Raw genomic sequence first — 20013 nt, forward strand, 5'->3', positions numbered from 1 at the left:
CCAATCATACCTTAATCTTTATTAAGGGCTTTAATGAGTCATTAGTGTTTAACCGTGTAGTCGACTTGGGTCGGTCTGGACGGCCGGTCAGAAGGGGTGGTCGGCCAGGGATGTCAACCTAGGTGGGCGGCCACTTGGTTCTACTGATCGGTCAGCTTGGACGCTCGGTCTTGATGGTCAACCCGGATGGGCGACCTTTGGAGGATCGCTCGTTCTATGTACGGTCGGTCCAAGGACAGCGTTTGCTTCGACGCTCGGTCCTGATGGTGACCTGGGTGGACGACCTTGGGGCAACCGTTCGGTCTGTCTTGGGAGAGTCGTTCGGTCAGGAGGACCGTACGGTACACAAGCCCCCAAGCCCGAGCATGATTTTATTATGCGAAGGGGTTTTGAAAAGGGACGGGATCTCTGGTTGGCTTTCGTCCCTAAGTCGCCTCTGTTTGGAGGATGAGTGCTGAGGCCTTTGGAGGCCGAATGCCGTGGCCAAATTGTCGAGGTTCAACGGAGATGCCAAATTTGGCTGATAGGCTGAGGCCGAACTACCGAAGACGGGCCAAAAGATGGCCTATTGGTCGACACCTTTTAAGGGGCGAAAAGCTTGAGGCCATAGGAGGCCGAGGGCTTGGGACCAACGGATGGCCGAGAGCTAAAGGCCGAATGATGGAGGCCGCATGGCCGAAGCTGGGTAGCTAAGTGATTGAAGTCTGAAAGGCCAAATAACAGGTGAAGAATTTGGTTAAGTATGAGGTCGTGGAAGGCCCAACAGTGGAGGCCAAGGTCTGGCCAAAGGGTACAACCGAGATGGTGAGGCCAATGTAAGGTCGAACAGTCGATGCCACTTTTGGCTGATCAACCAAGTCCGTAGGAGGTTGAGAAGTTAAGACCAAGCTCAAGCCGTACGATTGAGGCCTTCAGAGAATGATCGAGGCCGAAAGGCCGAATGAACGAGGCCGACTGGCCAAATTCTAGGAGGCCGAAGGGTGGGTTCCAATTGGTCGAACGAATATCCGAGAGATCAGGTTATGACCAAACATATGCGGCTGGATGGTCGGTGTCGAATGACAGAATCTAGATGGCAAAGATCGGATGGCAAAGGCTGAATGGCCGAATGCTCGAAGCCAGACTTGGCTGAGTACCTACGAGGCCATGGAAGGCCAAGCAATTGGAGACGGGCGACCGAAGGATAGACGGCCAAATGCTTGAGGCCGAATTAGCGATCAATAAAGGCCGAAGTGAGGTGAAATTGTTGTCGCCAAATTTGATTAAGTTGTGAGGCTGTGGGCGGACGTCCTTATAGTTAAGGTCGTCTGGTCGAATGACCAAATTTGGCTGGTGTGGCCTTCGGTGGCCAAGAAGCTAAATCCTTTGAAGGCCGAACGGTTAAGGCCATGGTGGTCGAGACCGAATGGTTGTGGCCATTGGAGGCCGAGATGGTTGTGGCCATTGGAGGCCGAGATGGTTGAGGCCTTTGGAGGCCGAATTGGTTAGGCCAAACGGGTAGGCTATTCGAGGCCAAGAAGTAGAGACTGAATGACCGAGATGAGGTTCTCCGAAGCCAAGAGGTGGAGGCCCTTGGAGGCCAAGGAGTTGAAGGCCTTATGAATGTCCGAACGAATGGGGTCAATGATGGCCGACATTGAATAGATTTCCCAAATCTTGCTAAGAGTTTGAGATTAAATGGTCGAGCTCGGACGACAAGGTCATGGATGACTGAACGGTTGAGGCCTTTGGAGGCCGAACAGTTGAGGCCGAACGTTTGAGGCCTCTGGAGGCTCTGCTGATACTGGACGACTACGACCTTAGTAGGCCACATTAAGACCGAACGGTTAGGGCCCCGGGAGGCCGAGAGGTAGAGGCCGCGGAGGCCGAGGGACCGAGACTGGGAGGCCGATCGGGTTGCACCTTAGGGACGCCCCGGCTAGGTTGACAGTTTTCCCGCATATACCTGGGCTTGTGGTCACGCCAGACGACAGTGGTTCTTCGGAAAGAACTCCCCGTTCACCGCCCGGGCCAAGCTGACAGTGGTTCTTCGGAAAGAACTCTCCGTTCATCAGCTTGGGCTTCTGGTCACGCCGGACGACAGTGGTTCTTCGGAAAGAACTCCACGTTCATCGCCTGGGCCAAGCTGACAGTGGTTCTTTGGAAAGAACTCTCCGTTCATCAGCTTGGGCTAAGGCACATCCCGGCTGTTTATTGCGGCCGAACGGTGAGAACTTTTGGAGTCCTCATCCCTAAGGTCAGATTTGGCCGAACGGTTGATGCCACATTTGGTGAAGTTCCTGTTATAATAGGTTTGAGGATTTACCCAAGACCAATGTACTAGCCGAGCGCGCTCAGTCGAACGGTTGAAACCATATTTGGTGAAGTACCTAAGACCAATGTATTGGCCGAGCGCGCGCAGTCGAACGGTTGAAACCATATTTGGTGAAGTACTTGTTGGAGTAGGTTTGAGGATTTACCTAAGACCAATGTATTGGCCGAGCACGCGCAGTCGAACGGTTGGGGAAACGAGGCCGCGAGGCCGAATGGTCTTGACCGAACGGCTGAGGGTATGCGGCTGAACGGGGGAGACTGAGTTGTTGGGTTGATGAAGTCGAGTGCAAAGGGTTGAATGGTGGAAGTTGATGTTCTTTTGAGGTGCCCCTCATTGGTTCCTTGCGGTTACAATGGGGAATACTCGCTCGGCCCCACGGTGGGCGCCAAAATGTTTCGGTCGGATCTGGTCTGACCTTGTTAAAACACTCAAGAGTTTGCCGAAGACCAGGTGGACGTTGCTGAATCTCACGAACTGAAGCAGACCGAGCGGCTCTGTCTCTAGGGGGCACTAGAAGCTCGCGAAAACCGGACGGTTACCTCTTTGCCGAGGGCTGGACGCGCTGGGAAGGGCCGAACGAGCTCTCTCATCTTCAAGTCCTGGTTGTAATATTCGTTTTCCCTCCTCGCTCTCCAAGTCGGGCGGTCGGGCACCTGTCAAAGGCACTCCGACGCTCAAGTCAGTAGTATGACCGAGCGGTCTGTAATGCATATATATATTGCATCGTAAGCAATCTGTCCAGAAATCATACCTGAAACCTTTATTTATACTGATTGTAATGGGCTTTTACCTTTCGTGGGCCTGATAACGGCCCAATCATACCTTAATCTTCATTAAGGGCTTTAATGAGTCATTAGTGTTTAATCGTGTAGTTGACATGGGTCGATCTAGACAGCCGGTCAGAAGGGGTGGTCGGCCAGGGATGTTAACCTGGGTGGGCGGCCACTTGGTTCTGCTGATCGGTCAGCTTGGACGCTCATTCTTGATGGTCGACCCGGATGGGCGACCTTTGGAGGATCGCTCGTTCTATGTACGGTCGGTCCAAGGACAACGTTTGCTTCGACGCTCGGTCCTGATGGTGACCTGGGTGGACGGCCTTGGAGCAACCGTTCGATCTGTCTTGGGAGAGTCGTTCGGTCAGGAGGACCGTACGGTACAAGAACATTGATGGAAGGGAACTTTAGAAGGAAGTTTAAAAAAAGCTTGTTAGATCTTCCTCGTTTAATCATCTTATGATAAGTCTTTATCCTTACATAGCTATTCATCAAAACTTCTCTTTTATGATTTAGCGTTTTACTTTTTACTCTTATTAAATTGCACATCCTATGATAATAAATATTTTTAAATATTGTATGTATATTTCCTCAATTTAATTTTTTTTATGTATCCTTTAGTTGGAATTTGTTACATTGACTTCAAATAACATATTAAATTTATGATAAATTTATTAAATTTTATAATAATTACTTTAAACATCACACACAAATTATTTAAATTATTTGAGTGAATTGATAATATAAAATTGTTTATACTAATATGAAAATCAAAATAAAAAATTGTATTATTATCTGTTATATATGGATATGGATATGTGTAGGCATGAGAGTCGTACCTTTCTGACGTAATTTTCTTATCTTCCAATGCTTAATTTGCCTGCTCCGCTCACTTGCACTCTTGACCGGAGGTACCTGTAAAAGGCACTCTGACGTTCAAGTTAGGCATGGTTTAGTGAATTGTTTATCACAATTGAGTATTTTGGATCTAGTAGAATGTACCTAGCTTTTGACATTGACCTTATATTTATAAGTCATCCCATGGATCCTAAACTAGCACAGATCCAATAAAATAAAAACAAACTTACCTTTAGATTCGGTTAGTTACTCATAAACAACTTATCAATATCATATATTTTTAGTTAATATGTTTTAATCATTCTACTATTATTTTATCATCTGTTGGACTATTGGCCCAATAATAACTTTAAACGTTGGCTCAATTATGGTCCAACATCAATAAAATCATTTAACCTGGTTCACCAATGTTGATGTAGCGGATAGACTGAACGGTCCTGAGTGTTAACCGTTCGGTCTATACTATATACCATACATATGCCCCCCTAGTCCGAGTTAATCGTTCGGCTTTAGCCAATGTTAACTATAGGACTTATATGAGCTTGAGAAAGGTCGTTCTCGTTGTATTGGGGAGCTTATTTTCAATGTGCTTTAAGTCTTCATTTCTGTCGGCACCAAGAAGCAGACTCTAGGAGTTCACTTAGAACGTTCCCTTAAGTCGAGAAAACTCGGGTGAGAGTTCATGTAGAACGTTCCTCACCTAATGGTTTTGGACCAGGGGTTCTCGGAGAGCGTTCCTTGAGTTTTGCAGATGGGAGTGAGAGTTCACGAAGAGCGTTCCTCTTTGCTTGGTTTAGGACCAAGGGTTCTCGGAGAGCGTTCCCTGGGTTTTATGGACAAGAGTGAGAGTTCACGGAGAACGTTCCTCATTGCTCGGTTTAGGACCAAGGGTTCTCAGAGAGCGTTCCCTAGGTTTTACGGACGAGAGTGAGAGTTCACAGAGAACGTTCCTCACTACTCGGTTTAGGACCAAGGGTTCTTGGAGAGCGTTCCCTAAGTTTTGCGGACGAGAGTGAGAGTTCACGGAGAACGTTCCTCACCGCTCAGTTTAGGACCAGGGATTCTCGGAGAGCGTTCCCTGGGTTTTGCGACGAGAGTGAGAGTTCACGGAGAACGTTTCTCATCGCTCGGTTTAGGACCATGGGTTCTCGGAGAGCGTTCCCTGGGTTTTGCAGACGAGAGTGAGAGTTCATGGAGAACATTCTTCACCTCTCGATTTAGGACCAGGGGTTCAGGGAGAGCGTTCCCTGGGTTTCTTAATATCGCCACTCAACTTGTGATTGAATGAAAATTGTATAGCTTTATTCGCACCAAAAGTGTAAGCACATAAATTTTGTCAAAAGAATTTATTCGAGACAAACATGACATCAAAATTTAACTAAAGTAAACGTGAGATGAGTCACATTCCAAGTGTTAGGAAGGACTTTTTATTATATTTTCTAGATGATATGCCCCCGAACTGAGCGGTCAAGGCTACAACTACGGCTGCGAGTTCACTTATGTCTTCATTCTTCTTTTCTATACGGTCGTTCGGTACTTCTCCGTGGAGACCTTCTTCTTGATGGGCTTCTTATCTGCGGTCGTTCCTCCTTCACGTACTTACAGAGATGACCCGCATGAATAAGTGCTTCAATCTTATCTCTAAGTGTTACACACTCTTCGGTAGTATGTCTTAGGTTTTGATGGTATTGGCAGTGCTTTCCTCCATCAACATTTTTAGGTGAATGAAGCTTTCTGACCGAAAGAAGTTCAGCACTAAGGGCTTCCTCAAGAATTTTTGCCCTGGGTGCATTAACAGTTGTGTAATGATCAAATTTAGGCGTTCGGGGGAAGTCCTTTTGTCGAGGATCTCCTCCCTTATTGTTGTCGCCGAACGATCGTCTACCATCCCTTCTATTTTCGCCTGCAAAAGCTTCCTGCTGTTGTTTTTTCCTTGAGCTCCTCGTGTCCTCAATACGAATAAACTTAGCAACCCTTTCTTGAAGTTCATCCATAGTTTTTTGTGGTTGCGCATATAATTTTTCAGCAAAATATCCTAATCTTAAGCGTGAAGGCAAATTGCTGATGATAAAAGTCTAATTAACCTCTTTAACTCACCGTGCAGTTTCATTATACCTTTCCATAAAGGCCTTCAAAGTTGTCTCATCCTCTTGTTTAGTATTTACCAATTCTGCCGATGTTAACTCTTGTACCCTATTGGATGCATACTGTTTCCCAAAAAGATCTTCTCAAGTGGCATAAAAATCCACTATGTTTGGGGCAAGTGTGTTGTACCATTCTAATGCTTCTCTTTTGAGTGATAACGAGAAGGCTCTACACATAACCGGATCGTTGTCTGTGTAGAATGTCATTGCGTTCACAAATGTCCTGAGGTGATCATCTGGATCAGTCGAGCCATCATACTTCTCTAATATAGGAGGAGTCTTTTCCGGCATAGGAGCTTTCATGATGGCCACCGTGAATGGGAGTAGGCTGGTAGGTCGCACGATTTGTAGAGGCGTGGGTATAACCCTACTATTTGCTTCCCTTCTTCCTTGACCGTTCGGGTTGGTGTGATGGGCCGACATTTGGTTGCGATCGTTGGGGTTGGTGTGATGGGATGGCGGTTGATTACGGCTTGCCTTGTTGCCATTTTCATGGTTTGACACTGAATGGTGGGCGGACTGCTCGAGATGAGTTTGTTTCGCCCTTAGTGCCGCAATCTCCTATTCATGCTTCTGCTGCATCTCCAATAGTGCTTGCGCTTGGGTCTGCATCTGTGCTTGCATATTCCTGATCATCTCTCTGGTGCTTTGTTGCTCCTCCATATTTCTCGTGGTCACCATTTGGTTTCTTCTGCTTCTCTCAGCCCCACGATAGGTGCCAAAATGTTCTTGTATGGATATGTGTAGGGCTGAGAATCGTACCTTTCTAACGTAATCTTCTTGCCTTCCAATGCTTGAGTCGCCTACTCCGCTCACTTGCACTCTTGACCAGGGGGTACCTGCAAAAGGCACTCCGACGCTCAAGTTAGACGTGATTTAGTGAATTGTTTATCACAATTGAGTATTTTGGATGCAGTAGAACATACCTGGCTTTTGGCCTTGACCTTATCTTTATAAGTTATCCCATGGATCCTAAACTAGCATAGATCCAATATAATAAAGACAAACTTACCTTTAGATTCGGTTAGTTACTCATAAACAACTTATCAATATCGATATCTTTAATTAATATCTTTTAATTATTCTACTATTATTTTATCATTTACTAGACTATTGACGTAATAATAACTTTAAACGTTGATCCAATATCAATAAAATCATTTAACATGGTTGATCAATATTGATGTAAGAGGGTCTTGAATGTTAACCATTCAATCTATATACTATATACCATATATTATCTAATATATTTGAAAACTTTAAATTGTACGTACAGACACGATTTCTAATAGGTGTAATTTCTAATAAAGGAATTCTCATGATTGCAGTTTTTTTTCTAAACTAAAGAAGAATGTTGATCTAGACTTAGTAGCCAATTTCTTGTTTTTAATATCATTTGACTTCACAATTGTATAAAAAGGTGATTTGTTAAATAAGCGAGTGAGAGAGTGGACATCCACGTGGCCTTTTCCCAGCGTTGTTCCTTCCTCTGATTGGGACGCCTATTTTATTCATGTCTCCACATTAAGTAGACTTGCTGGAACCTATATCCACCATAACAAACCCATATTTTTATTTTATTTTATTTAGAGGATTAGGAAGAAAGAAAGAAATCGTGTAAGAAAAAGTATTACATTAATTAAAATAAAATATACCAAACCTAAAATATGAATTCTGTATTAGTTTCATTTTTTTCAAATTGAGTTTTTTTACTTAAAAATAAAAACATATTTTTAAAATGATGCATCTCTTTTCATTCTGCTTAATTTTCACTCGTTGAAAGACTATTCTGTCTTTCCGAATGTATTCAACCAAACAACGACTTAAAGTCAAATATGCATAACTTAAAATTTCATTTCATATGGTTAAAACAAAAGACTATTGAGATTAATAGTTTATAATCCAAATTCAAATCTGTAGCTTTGTTAATCTTATAAAAAAGTCATAATTTTTATTAATCATTGCCCACGTACTCGATCTATTGTATTCTCCTAGTTTACCTGTTGTTTATAAAACTATTTGGTTATGATGTATGTATTGGTATTAGTTTCAATACTAGTAAATAATAAAAGATGATTTACCAAAAAAGAATAATACTAGGTATTTATAGGACCTTGAAATATGAACACTATCCGATAACGATACCGTTCAAATTTATTAAGCCTGAAAAAATCAAAGAAGCAAACTCGATTTTCTTCCCAATACTAAAATGCACTTCATTTGGAATATAAAGAAAAGTGTACTTTTACTCTATACATATATTTGAATTAATTTTAACAATATCTTTATTAAATGTATTCCTCACAATTTTTAATATTTTAAAGAACATTATCTAATAACTTAATAACAACATCGTCTAATTATGTAACACTGTTCAGCATCATATAGTTTAACTCTTCTTTCTATTGGTAAAAAGGCAAGAATACAGGCATTTTGAAATAAGAAACATAACATCACCAATAAATGCCATGGATTCATCAAAGAAAACTAGATCAAATTTACTCTTGAAAGTGAAAAACAAATGCATTTGTAACAGAAATATTATTTTTCTATAGACTTACTTTGAAAATAAAACATTGAATATATTTCACTTAACTTCAAATTTAATTGTAATAAAAATTAATTTTATAAAATAAAAGAAGTTTAAAATCATGTTTTTATATACTGCCCGAACACAAGTGAGTAATAACAAAATTATAATACTTTGACAGGGTAAGCAAACAATTCTAAGTTTGCAGTACCTGACCTCCAAGCCCAGAAATATTAGTTGGGAAGACCTGCATGTAAAATTGAAAGGACATGCATATATACATATATATAGTATATATAAACTATTATATATATATATGTATGTATATGTATATATGTATGTATATGTACAAGTATAAATTTTCTATGGTTTAATTTATTGTATCAGACTATTTACAGATGAGATATTAAATTGATATAATCCTGTTTCATGACCTATAGAAACTAATTTCTTACTTTAACCCATGTTTGTTGGGTAAATGCAGCAATAGCATTGAGTCCTCCAAGTTGGAGACCACGTTGAGCCATTCCCCAAGGACTGCAAAGATCACTCCCTAGTTATAAACCAACTCCAGCTGCATTTCCTCTTCACATTATATACCAAGGACACTAAAAGCATTAAAAAATTATCCTCTATCAATTATGAAAACCAAAATATTAACAGTATGCAGGTTCTAAGCAACAAACATGATCGCTACTTAATTTCAATCCTAAATTGAGCTTTGGCTTTTTCTAGATTCTGAACCCGCGACTACCATAAACTTTACAAACGGGGTATTTAGATGAATGAAGCGGGAGCCTCTCCCTTCACTTCACCGCCAGGCATCTGTAGGTTGCATATATTTAGAACCTTCTGGCTAATTTCTGGAGAAAGTTCCTTCAAAAGATCTGAGACAGCTAATTTGTGCTTCCTCTTTAATTCATCTAACTCCTCTCTTTGTTTAACCAACAAATTCTCCAGTTTTGTTGCTATGAGATTGATGTATTCTGCTTCTGAATCTTTCACGGTTCCAGATATTACATTCACAGCAGATTTTTCACTGGTTGCACCTGATTTAATACTTTTTTCACTGGAAGGGGAATCAACAATCTCATCACACTCCTTCTCATCACTACAATCACCAACACGATCATCTGCTGAAATATCACCATTCGCGGCCAGACTACCATCCGCAGCGTTTGCATCTGCAGCAGAACAAAAGTTTGAAGAACCAGCACGATATGGAGAGTTTCCACCAACTCCCTTTGGCGAGTCAGACCAGAACTTTCGACCTGAAGGTAATATTTCTAATGCAAGACTGCCAGGAGAAGTAATGGAATCGTGTTTCATAGGAGAGGCCTCTGGCCTACTTTCAGAGGTATAGCCTGAATCTTGACTATAACTGTCAACAGGAAGTTCACTGACGTTCCAACTAGGAATGTGAAACCGAATTTCAGAGTCAATCATCCTAGCAATAGTTGTAACATCTTGATCAGTTAGTTCCAACTCCTCAACCATTTCACTGGCAACAGAGGTTGAAGTGTCTGCTTCGATATCAAAAGGAAAGTGGATATTGCGAATATGACCTACATGGAAATGAACATCAGAACCAATGAAAAAGAAAATAGAAACTTTGGATAAATATAAGATAAGAAATTAAGAGAAGACCTGAGGAATCTGCAATTCTCAATTTTAAAAATATTGTATTATTATCTCTCCTCTGACCTTCCACCGTGAATTCCCTACTTGCCTCAGCAGAAGTATCCACAACAATAGCTTGATTATGAGAAATATTTGCTGCATTTGGTATGCATCAGATGGTAAACAAAATAATATAGTTAATTGGGAAATTAGATGCAAGGGATATAATTACCTAAATGATGGGTTTGAGCTTTTGAAGATCGGCCTACACTTTCATTATCATAATCTGACTGAAGGAAGGGATCCATCAAGAGGTCCTTCGCAGACAACCGTTCAGATACATGAGCAATACACTTTTCAATAAATGCTTTAACTTCAGGATCTGTCACTTTTGCCAATGATGCTGGCTTTATTCCCTACCAGGAATGGAAACAACAATAATAAACATAAAGATGATAAGTGAGAATAAGGGCTGGTTTAAGAAAATGGTTTCCGTTACCGTTTTCACCAATAATTGAAAAACATTTTATTTTCTGGTTTGTTTCCTGTTTTCAAAGATTTTGGCAAGATAAGGTGAAACTATTTAACATTTTTATAGTTCTTAATAGCAATGAAAAATGTTACCTTGAAGCAAACAAGCCCCTAAAATATCATGAGTACCCGTCAACTGTTGACTACTGGACAGTTATTTGATTCTTTGCAGAGTCTATGAATAAGACTATGGAGACAGAAAAATATATTTCAAGTTGAGTTAAAAAATTTCCATGACCATTTTAAACCTTAAAGCATGTCCAACCACATCTGTGGTCCTCTTCAAACATCTAAATTAGATCTTTAGCAATTTCCTACATAAGCTAAAACCTTAGATGATTCTTATCGAAGAGGTGTTAACCATTATTCCCAAAAGAGGAGTATTAGCACCCACACTCTGCTATTGGTTAAATTGTATAGGAGATTATAAAATTATCAGAAAGACTCATTAAGTAAAAATTCCCGAGTGATTTTTTTTTTCCATGACCATTTTAAACCTCAAAGCATGCCCAACCACATCTGTGGTCCTCTTCAAACATCTATAGATTAGATCTTTAGCAATTTCCTACATAAGCTAAAACCTAAGATGATTCTTATCGAAGATGTGTTAACCATTATTCCCAAAAGAGGAGTATTAGCACCCACACTCTGCTATTGGTTAAATTGTATAGGAGATTATAAAATTATGAGAAAGAATCATTAAGTAAAAAGTGAGACCCATGGAATTATGTGATTTGTAATAAATTCCAGTTAATAGCATAGAGTGTGTTCGAAAGAATGTGCTAATATCATTTCTCATTCTTTAGAAGCCAATTAAAATTCAGGTTCAAAAACTGGAGAAGAAGAAAAAATACCATATCAAATATTCTAGGATTTTTGAAAAGCTTTCATTGAGAAATGAAATGCTATATCCATCTCCATTGAGATGAAATGAACAATTCTAATATCAGCGTTGCATCACACGTAAGGTAAAATAGTTGGCAACATTTTGATAAAAGAGCTTAACTTACAGATGTCACTTTCTTGTATATTTGAGCGGCATTGGCACATTCAACATACGGGTACTCAACTGTTACCAACTCTAGCAAGCACATACCAAAAGCATAGATGTCAACAAGCTCGTTGTATTCCTCTTCGTAAAGTTCTGGGGCCATGAACTCCGGAGTTCCTAGGGTCACAATGAGAATTACAGACGCTTTCAGTTTCCCGCAGCAGTCCACAAAAGAAAAAAAATGAGTATAACAATTTCACACGAAATGTTACCTATGACACTGTGAGCTGAATTGGCCTGCTGGAGGATAGCCGCCAATCCTAAATCACCAATTTTTACCTCCCCTTGATTCCCATTGACAAAAATGTTATCACACTTCAGGTCACGATGAATGATCGGAGGATTATTACTGTGAAGATAGTGAAGGCCTTCCAGAATCTGCTTAGACCATTTCTTCACAGCTCTCAAATCAACATGCTTATGTTTCTTCCGGTATCTAAATTAAGAAAGTAAAACATAAACACAAAAAGCTCACCAACGTTACAAAATAAAAGCACAACAGAAGCCGAAAGAGACTCACTGGCGCAACGTTCCTGAGGTGAAAATTTCAGTAATGAAGTTGATGTTCTCGCTCTTAGAGTCAATCCATGAGTTATAAAACTTAATTATATTCTTATGCTTCAAAGTCTTGAGTAAATGAACCTCCGAATAAAGTCGCTCGAAATCTTCAGAGTTACGTAACACATCCGCCAGCTTAATCTGATTCCAAGCCACTTCAATACCTTCCAATTCATCAAACGCTCGATATCTACATTTCCATTTCACTGTTAAGGCCAAACAAAAATCCTCCCACCCCCAAAACGAATCCATGCAGACTGGTTACTGGTTATTTTAATCAAGCGTGGAAAAATACAAAAAACCGAAAAAGGATACACTTTCTTGAAAGCCCCTTTCCCTAAAACTTCCTTGTACTGCAGAATAATCCAGCAAACCAAATCAGATCAAGCGAAGCGTTTTAAAAATAAGTTGCAAAAGTAATCAATCGATTATTAATAGAATTAACAAGGTAAACGAAGGGGTATAACGGAAGGCATTAAGGATCCGCATTGAGGAAGATGTGAAACTGACCCGACCATAACGACCAGAGGGATCCACCTCGACGAATTCCATGTCAGGATCGTCGAGGTCCTGCTCGGAGGAATCCGGCAGCATTGGCAGAAACCCTAGCTACGTAGAAGGAAGTGCTGAATTGGGAAGAAAATGGGGGAAGGGAAGAGGAACGGGAATTATGGGTGTTGTTATTGGAATTTCGGAGAACGCGAGGAAACAATGCTAGCTCTGGTTCAGGTTCAGGTTCTGGTTCTGGTTATTGGCAGAGTGAAAACAGCACATATAATGGTAAGATGCTTTCGATTGAAACGCTCCGTTTCCGTTATGGACTCGGAGGAGGAGGAAGAGGAAGGTGCGTGCAGGTGCAGAGTAAGTTCAAGGAGACGCAACTAACATGCTGTTAATATCTTATGCTGGCCAAGTCAAATACTCTCATTTATAGCGTTCAAGGCAAGTTCATCGGCTACTACTCTCTTATTTTTGTTTTTTTATTGCTCATTTACTTCATAAACAAGTAATACAATATTAAATTTAAATTTTCTAAGAATTAATTAAGTTGTAAATTTATGAATATTTTTAATTTAGTTTTTTATTAATGATTTTTTGTAGATTGGATATCTAAAAATTTATATATTTTAATTGAGTTTTTATTTTTTTAATATTTTTAATTGATTAGGTGATATGATAATCATATATTTTCATGATCTTATTACTTTGCCTTTAAAAATATGAGATTTTTTATTAATATAACACAAAACATGATTTTTATTATTCCAATATTGTTTTATACTAATTTCAAAACCATAGATACAAAGAAATATACAATTTCAAAATTGAAAAATATAAACAGAGTTCTTGTAAAAAAAATAATAAAAGTTTAATTAAAAACATTCAAAGCTGTAATTAAGTTATTTTATAGTTCTTATTAGAAAAATTAAAATAATTAATGCTAATTAATAATTATACTCTTATTTATTTCTTAAAAAAACACAAGATTGTTTTTTGTCTTTAGTTGAAAAAATTTAGCCAAGTACATGATTTATTTTAAGGTTTTGACATTTTCTTCATCAAACTCAATTTAAAAATAGAAAATATGTTCAGTTTGAGCTAAATTTGTACCCGTCCTTCAAACGCAAAATTAATCTTTAGTTTAGGTTAGAATTTTTTTTATCTTAAAGTATCTGTCTAAACATTATTAAAGTGGATACTTTAAAAACTCGTGTTATAATAGAATGTTAACTATTAAAATTGCAATATATAAATAACTTGTAATTATTAATTAAATAAGTAAAACATTTAATGTAACTGAGTTAGAGACAAAAACAAATGTTTCTTAAATTATACAAACTAAATAGAAAAATTTTGAAGTTGTTGGACGAAAACTAATAGAACCAAAGATAAAGTATAAAATGATTGTATTACATTTGCAACATTATACTGGGTTTATAAGATCTCCCATTTAATAAAGCTATAAACATATGGAGAGAGATTAATATTATATGATTTTTTAACATCTAAAACAGTTAATTGGAAAACATCATATTATTTTTAATATTTAAAAAATTAGTTGAAAAGTACTGTTATAAAAAAATTTGATGTCGGATTTTATAATAGTCGATGTGATATTTTTTTAGACATTATATTCTACTAGAATCTATATCTAATGATGTTTTAAACATTAAAAAATTGAGTTAAGAATGACATTTCCTATATCCTTTAGATGTTGTATTATAGGAAAGGTGATGTGATATCTAATTACACGATAGGTTGTAAAGTGGTTGATGTCTAATGATGTTTAAAATAATAAACTCATATAGCACAAAGTTATTTTCATGTACCTATTAGATGTCAGTCTCCATAATATCTTATCTCTAAAGATATATGATGTTGATCCCTCATAGAACCCAACATCATGTACTATATAAAGAACTTAAAAAAAAAATAGTGTGAGAGCATTTCCCTTTCACAATTCCTTTGTACTCTCTCTTCTCAACCTCTTAGTAGTTGCGATGACCCGTGCGACCACACCATAGGTAAATTTTCTTTCATTTATCTCAAATGCATGTTTTTTGGATGCCTTGGTATTGTTTTCTTTCATTTTCACCTATTGCTTTTGTGTAGGGACTGTGTTTTGGACATCTTCAAGTAGTGAATTCATGAGTCAAAAGGCGTTGCGAAAGATGGAGCTCCAAATGGAAGAAAGAATCAACCAAAGCATGGTAGTTATGGAACAACAATTCATGGAATAATTACAACAATAACAAATGCAAAGAGCACTTGAAGAAAAACTTTAGTCCATGATCCAAAAGAATATGTAATTACCCATTGAAGCGTCAACAGGACATCATGTGAGCAAAAAAGGCTCATGCTCTAGTACAGATGCTATTGATTACTCTTATCAATATGAGTTATTGGTTGATGGAGATCGTTGTAGTGACCGTAGGATAATAACTTGGAGGAGGGAAAAACTTTCATGGTGCTCCTCTATTGCCCCACTACGTGCATGTGACAATTGATGAAGTTCAAGATCTCCATGCTCGAGTGTCTGTGTCAACTTCAGAAATTCAATTTGTTGAAGAGACCTTAGGCACATTTATAGCTTGACCTAAAGTATTGATCATGCCATATTTTGGCCCACCATGAATACTATATTGTTATTCTTAGTATTTTTATGTAACATTTTATAAATAAAGGACTCATACCTTTGAAAAGATTTATTTTAGTTCTCCCATCCTGAGAAACAGGTTATGCGTCAACTTGTTGTCCATGAAGAAGATGACATGACAAAAGTAGACAATGATCGTCTAGGAAAGCTCATAACGAAATTAAACAGGTTAAATAGAGGACTAGTAGAGTGAGAGCTAAAAGTATTTGGCCTCCAATGTCATGTGTCATTGTACATTACTCGAAATGATGCATTAGAGGTCATTGGGGGAGACTGAATGTTAAATATTTGAATCATACAACTATGGTGCATGTAAGATTTTTAATTGTCTTTCATATATAAATCTTGGAATTGCTACTTTTTAATATATACTTAACTTTCTTATTATAGGTACATGGACATAGTCATTGTCAACCAAGGTCAAACTTCCACCTATGAATTTATTGAACCTTAGTCATTCAATCTTCTGGAAACACACTTGATCACAAGCAAATTTATTTACAAACATGGATATTTGAGTAAAAACAAAAGATATGTACCTTATGCATACCATGATTGGTATGTGTTATTGAATATAATATTTTATTAAGTGATGCTAATTAATCAACTAACTATTTGTTATTCATGGTAGGGCCCATTAACAATTAATGGTCATTATACAATGATAATGTATTGTTGTATGATTTTGTTCCTTACATAAGAAGATGAAACTTGAGTTGAAATCCATGTTACAAACATAAGTGTTATTTTGTTTCGTATCATCTACTTATTTATATTAATACTAACCTATATTTTAAATGTTTCCAATTTAATTAGTTGCGGGTAAGACAAAGCACAACAAATTCAAGTATTATATCTAAAGGTTGAAACTCATTCATCTTAAAGTTATTAATTTTGCATGTCAATTTATGACCTTGATATATGATTATTTTTTGTCTTGTTTAGTGTAACAAACAACCAGATTCATGGGCATGTGACTATTATGTCATGTCTTAGATAAAAACCATCATTCGAGCAAGAATTAAAGATGATTGGACTAAGATAATAACATATATCTTTCACATATTACAAATCACATCAAACTTTAAACATTAGTATGCATACATAATGAAGTTATGTTATTTTTGCAGTTGTTCAAAAATCTATCACCTACAATGTATGACACAATGAAGAAGATAAGACATGAATGGGTAGCATGTGTATTGGAATGATGGGGTTAAGACCCACAGTAACAATTGTATTTTTCTTGAAAACTGTCTGGACAAGGTTTTTATTATTTTAGTTTTAGTTTTGATAGTTTTAGTATTAGTAGTCACATTTTGTGTTTCAATAGTTTTAGTTTTAAAATATAATCATACTGAAATTTTTTTGAACTATTTTAGAGCATTTTTTATTTTTCAAGTTTGGTTAAATTGTAAATATAAAAAATATTTAAAAAAAAAAAAGACAACATTTGTTAGTACACTGACATACCTCAAATACTCTCCATTAGAAGTGACACTAATTGGATGTCGGTATGTTATAATACTCGTTGTTAAGGGACATTACACTATATGACTAACATTTAAATGTCTGCTTTTAACAAAGTTAATTTGACATCTCGGTCTAAGACGTCAAGGATTTCTTCTAACATTAAACATCTAAAATAACCGACATTAAAAGTAATTTTTGTGATAGATTAGTTTATTAAAAAGTATATAATACACATGATTTTTTTGAAAAGATGAAAAAGAAAGTTTCAGGGTTTTGAGAAGATGGCATATACAAAAGGAAGTTCAGGGTTCTGAAATTGAAGAGTTGCAACTTGTAAACATTAAAAGATAATAATTTTGATCTTAAAAGTTTCAGGTAAAATCATAAATACATATATGGTAGAGGATAAATCTAAAAAGTAACTCACTAGGCAACAAAAATAGAAGTCAAATAACCCAATGAGGTTAACATTTTGACACATAAGTTTATGGATTCATTTACCAAATAAGATGAGACAAAAATGAAATAAAACACAAAAACCACAATAACACAGTTAATATTAGTTAAAGGAACACCGACCATTTGCGCATGCCACCAAAAAGAAAATTCAATCACCAGTTACCTATTAAATTCACAAACGTAACAAAAAATAAATAAATAAACACACGCATTAAGCGCACCGATTAATCTGCAAAATAACTCAACCAAATGAAAATGCCTTAAGGGAAACTATTTCCAATTTCAACCTAGTGCAAGAATCATCATCTTAAGAAGAAGTCATTTGCATAAATAAAAATAATTAAACAACCACGAAAAAACAAGACATTGATTAAGTCTATCAAGATGAAGTTAAGTGAAGAATAAAATATATTTTGATGATGAATCTTGATGAGATTGAAGATCTTCTATTGTGTGTTAGAGTGTAATTCCTTGAATATGTGTATTATATATAGGAAAGATGTGAATTTAAATTTTAAAGAAACAGATGTTATACAACCTTGAGTGATTTTTTTAAAATTTATGAATTGATAATTTCTTGTAATAATCTATTATATAAGATTATAATCAATTATCATTAGTGTTAATTTGTTATAAAATAGTTAGCACAAATTATTTCAAAACCTTGCTTCCGTTATTAATTGATTATTTTTTAAATAATCAATTTGGTGTTGATATGTTATCTTTTAAAATAATCCTTGATTATGTTGTTAATCAATTAGATTTTATTATTGCAAGTTATTCTTTTAGTTGAATTTAATGTTTTTCTTTTCTCTTTTTTGAGTCTGACTTAACATAATCTAACATTCTTTAATAGTTTTTACAAGTTTGCATTTATAATCAATTAGATGAAGCATAAATTTATTTATATTGTTCCAAGTTGTGTTTCCAAAAATAACTAAGAATAACATAATTGATTATATTTTAACATAATTAATTAAGTCAAAATTGAAGTATCTTTATAAACAATTTTTAAGATTTTCTCTATACAATAAACATTATGAAAAGTTATAACCAGTAAAAATAACACTATTAAGAAATACTTTGAGAAATCATCCCAGAACATTTGAGAAGGTTGTGCATTCAATATCTTTTGAGAGTTGTTCAAAGAGATTGTTAGTTGCATTATTTGGATGTGTGATTGCTTGTTTGACATTTGTAGTTGTAATGATCGTGAAACAATTATTTTAAGGTTGAATAATTGATATTAGATGTATAAAAAGACTTGGACAAAAAGAAAACTTACTTTCTCTTTAAATTTTTTAGGAAATATTTTTAAAGAATCTTTTAATAAATCAAAATTTTTAAAAGAACAAATTTGTTCAATCTTGGTTAATGATTTAGCCTTGTATAAGACAATATTAAAGTAACTATAACGATAAGGTTTGAGTGAAATCAATGTTAAGGGTTGTATGCTTTAAGTTTTATATTGTTTTTTTTTAGAGTTAGTACAAAAATTGAAAATACACAATTTTCATTGTGAATGTCATTTTCTCCTCGTGCTTTCAATCTTTAAGAAGGAGAAGGAGAATAATGATGACACTTTATAATGTTTGAGGATAGTGTTTGATCTATAGATGAGGAGATTCATCGGAGAGATACAAAAACAATGAAACTTGAGCTCAAACACATAAAAGATTGACATTATTATTAATCAAAAACCTTAAAGTAATGGGTTTATGGGTCTTCATCTGATGACTTAGGTCTAATCAGAGGACCTATCGCTAGGAGCATGGTAAGAAGAATAGTAGAAGGTTGGGAAAACACTAAGATAAGTGGGCATAATAGGATACAACTATTAATGACATGGGTCAAGGAAGATGTTAAAATTTGATCGAATGTATTTAAATCCAATAGTATAGATTTCCTTTTGACCATGTAAATATACTTCCAATCGAGCTCCTTTGCTTCCAGTCGAACTCCTTTGCTTCCATCGAGCTCCTCTACTTCCAGTTGAGCTCCTCTACTTCTAGTCGAGATCCTCTACTTCCAACCGAGCTCTTATGTTCCAAATGAGCTTCCATGCTAAGCTGTCGAGCTTCCTTTTTATTTAACGAGTTTCCATGCCTTATACCAAGTTGATTTTCCTATTGCCAAGCTCCATACTAATTGCCAATATGCTGAGTTATGTGCAAGAAGAACAATCCACTATTCTAGAACATCTCGTGTTTAGCATATTAAGCACATGGTGGAAAACCATGCAACGAACGAGGTGACACTTGTCCCTTGATCCATTATTCCCAGCATGTAAATAAGACGTGTGATGTAATTCATTTGGCTGAGAATTTGGAGGTCTCCTTTCGTATAAATAAAGACCTACATCACTGTAAAGATTACTCTTGAATGCTTAATAAAACTCTATTGAGATCATTTCATATACCTTTTCATATTTGAAAGTCCTAGCTAGAGGTTCTTGTTTAGCTTCCTCTAGCCTCCTTCCTTAGAATATGCATAACCTTTCTAGAAATCGTTCCTCACTAACCATTGCACACACACGCACCACACC

At 36.6% G+C, this 20013-nt stretch overlaps 1 protein-coding gene across 2 annotated transcripts; it reads right to left on the reverse strand.

Annotated features, from left to right (window-relative positions):
- Positions 1–8966: 8966 nt before the first annotated feature.
- Positions 8967–13291, reverse strand: LOC108331941 (probable serine/threonine-protein kinase WNK3). Of its 2 annotated transcripts, none has more exons than XM_017566975.2 (8): positions 12890–13291; positions 12695–12732; positions 12342–12569; positions 12034–12257; positions 11781–11938; positions 10472–10655; positions 10267–10374; positions 8967–10184 (listed from the first exon to the last, which is right to left on the reverse strand). In XM_017566975.2, the coding sequence occupies exons 1-8, from the start codon at positions 12971–12973 to the stop codon at positions 9397–9399; spliced, it is 1812 nt and encodes a 603-aa protein (XP_017422464.1). In that variant the 5' UTR covers positions 12974–13291; the 3' UTR covers positions 8967–9396. The 2 variants fall into 2 exon arrangements, with proteins under 2 accessions (XP_017422464.1, XP_017422462.1); XM_017566973.2 differs by having other exon boundaries at positions 10267–10395; positions 12890–13290.
- Between the last annotated feature and the right edge of the window lie 6722 nt (positions 13292–20013).

Source organism: Vigna angularis, chromosome 4 (genome assembly GCF_016808095.1).
Source record: "Vigna angularis cultivar LongXiaoDou No.4 chromosome 4, ASM1680809v1, whole genome shotgun sequence".
Lineage (NCBI taxonomy): Eukaryota > Viridiplantae > Streptophyta > Magnoliopsida > Fabales > Fabaceae > Vigna > Vigna angularis.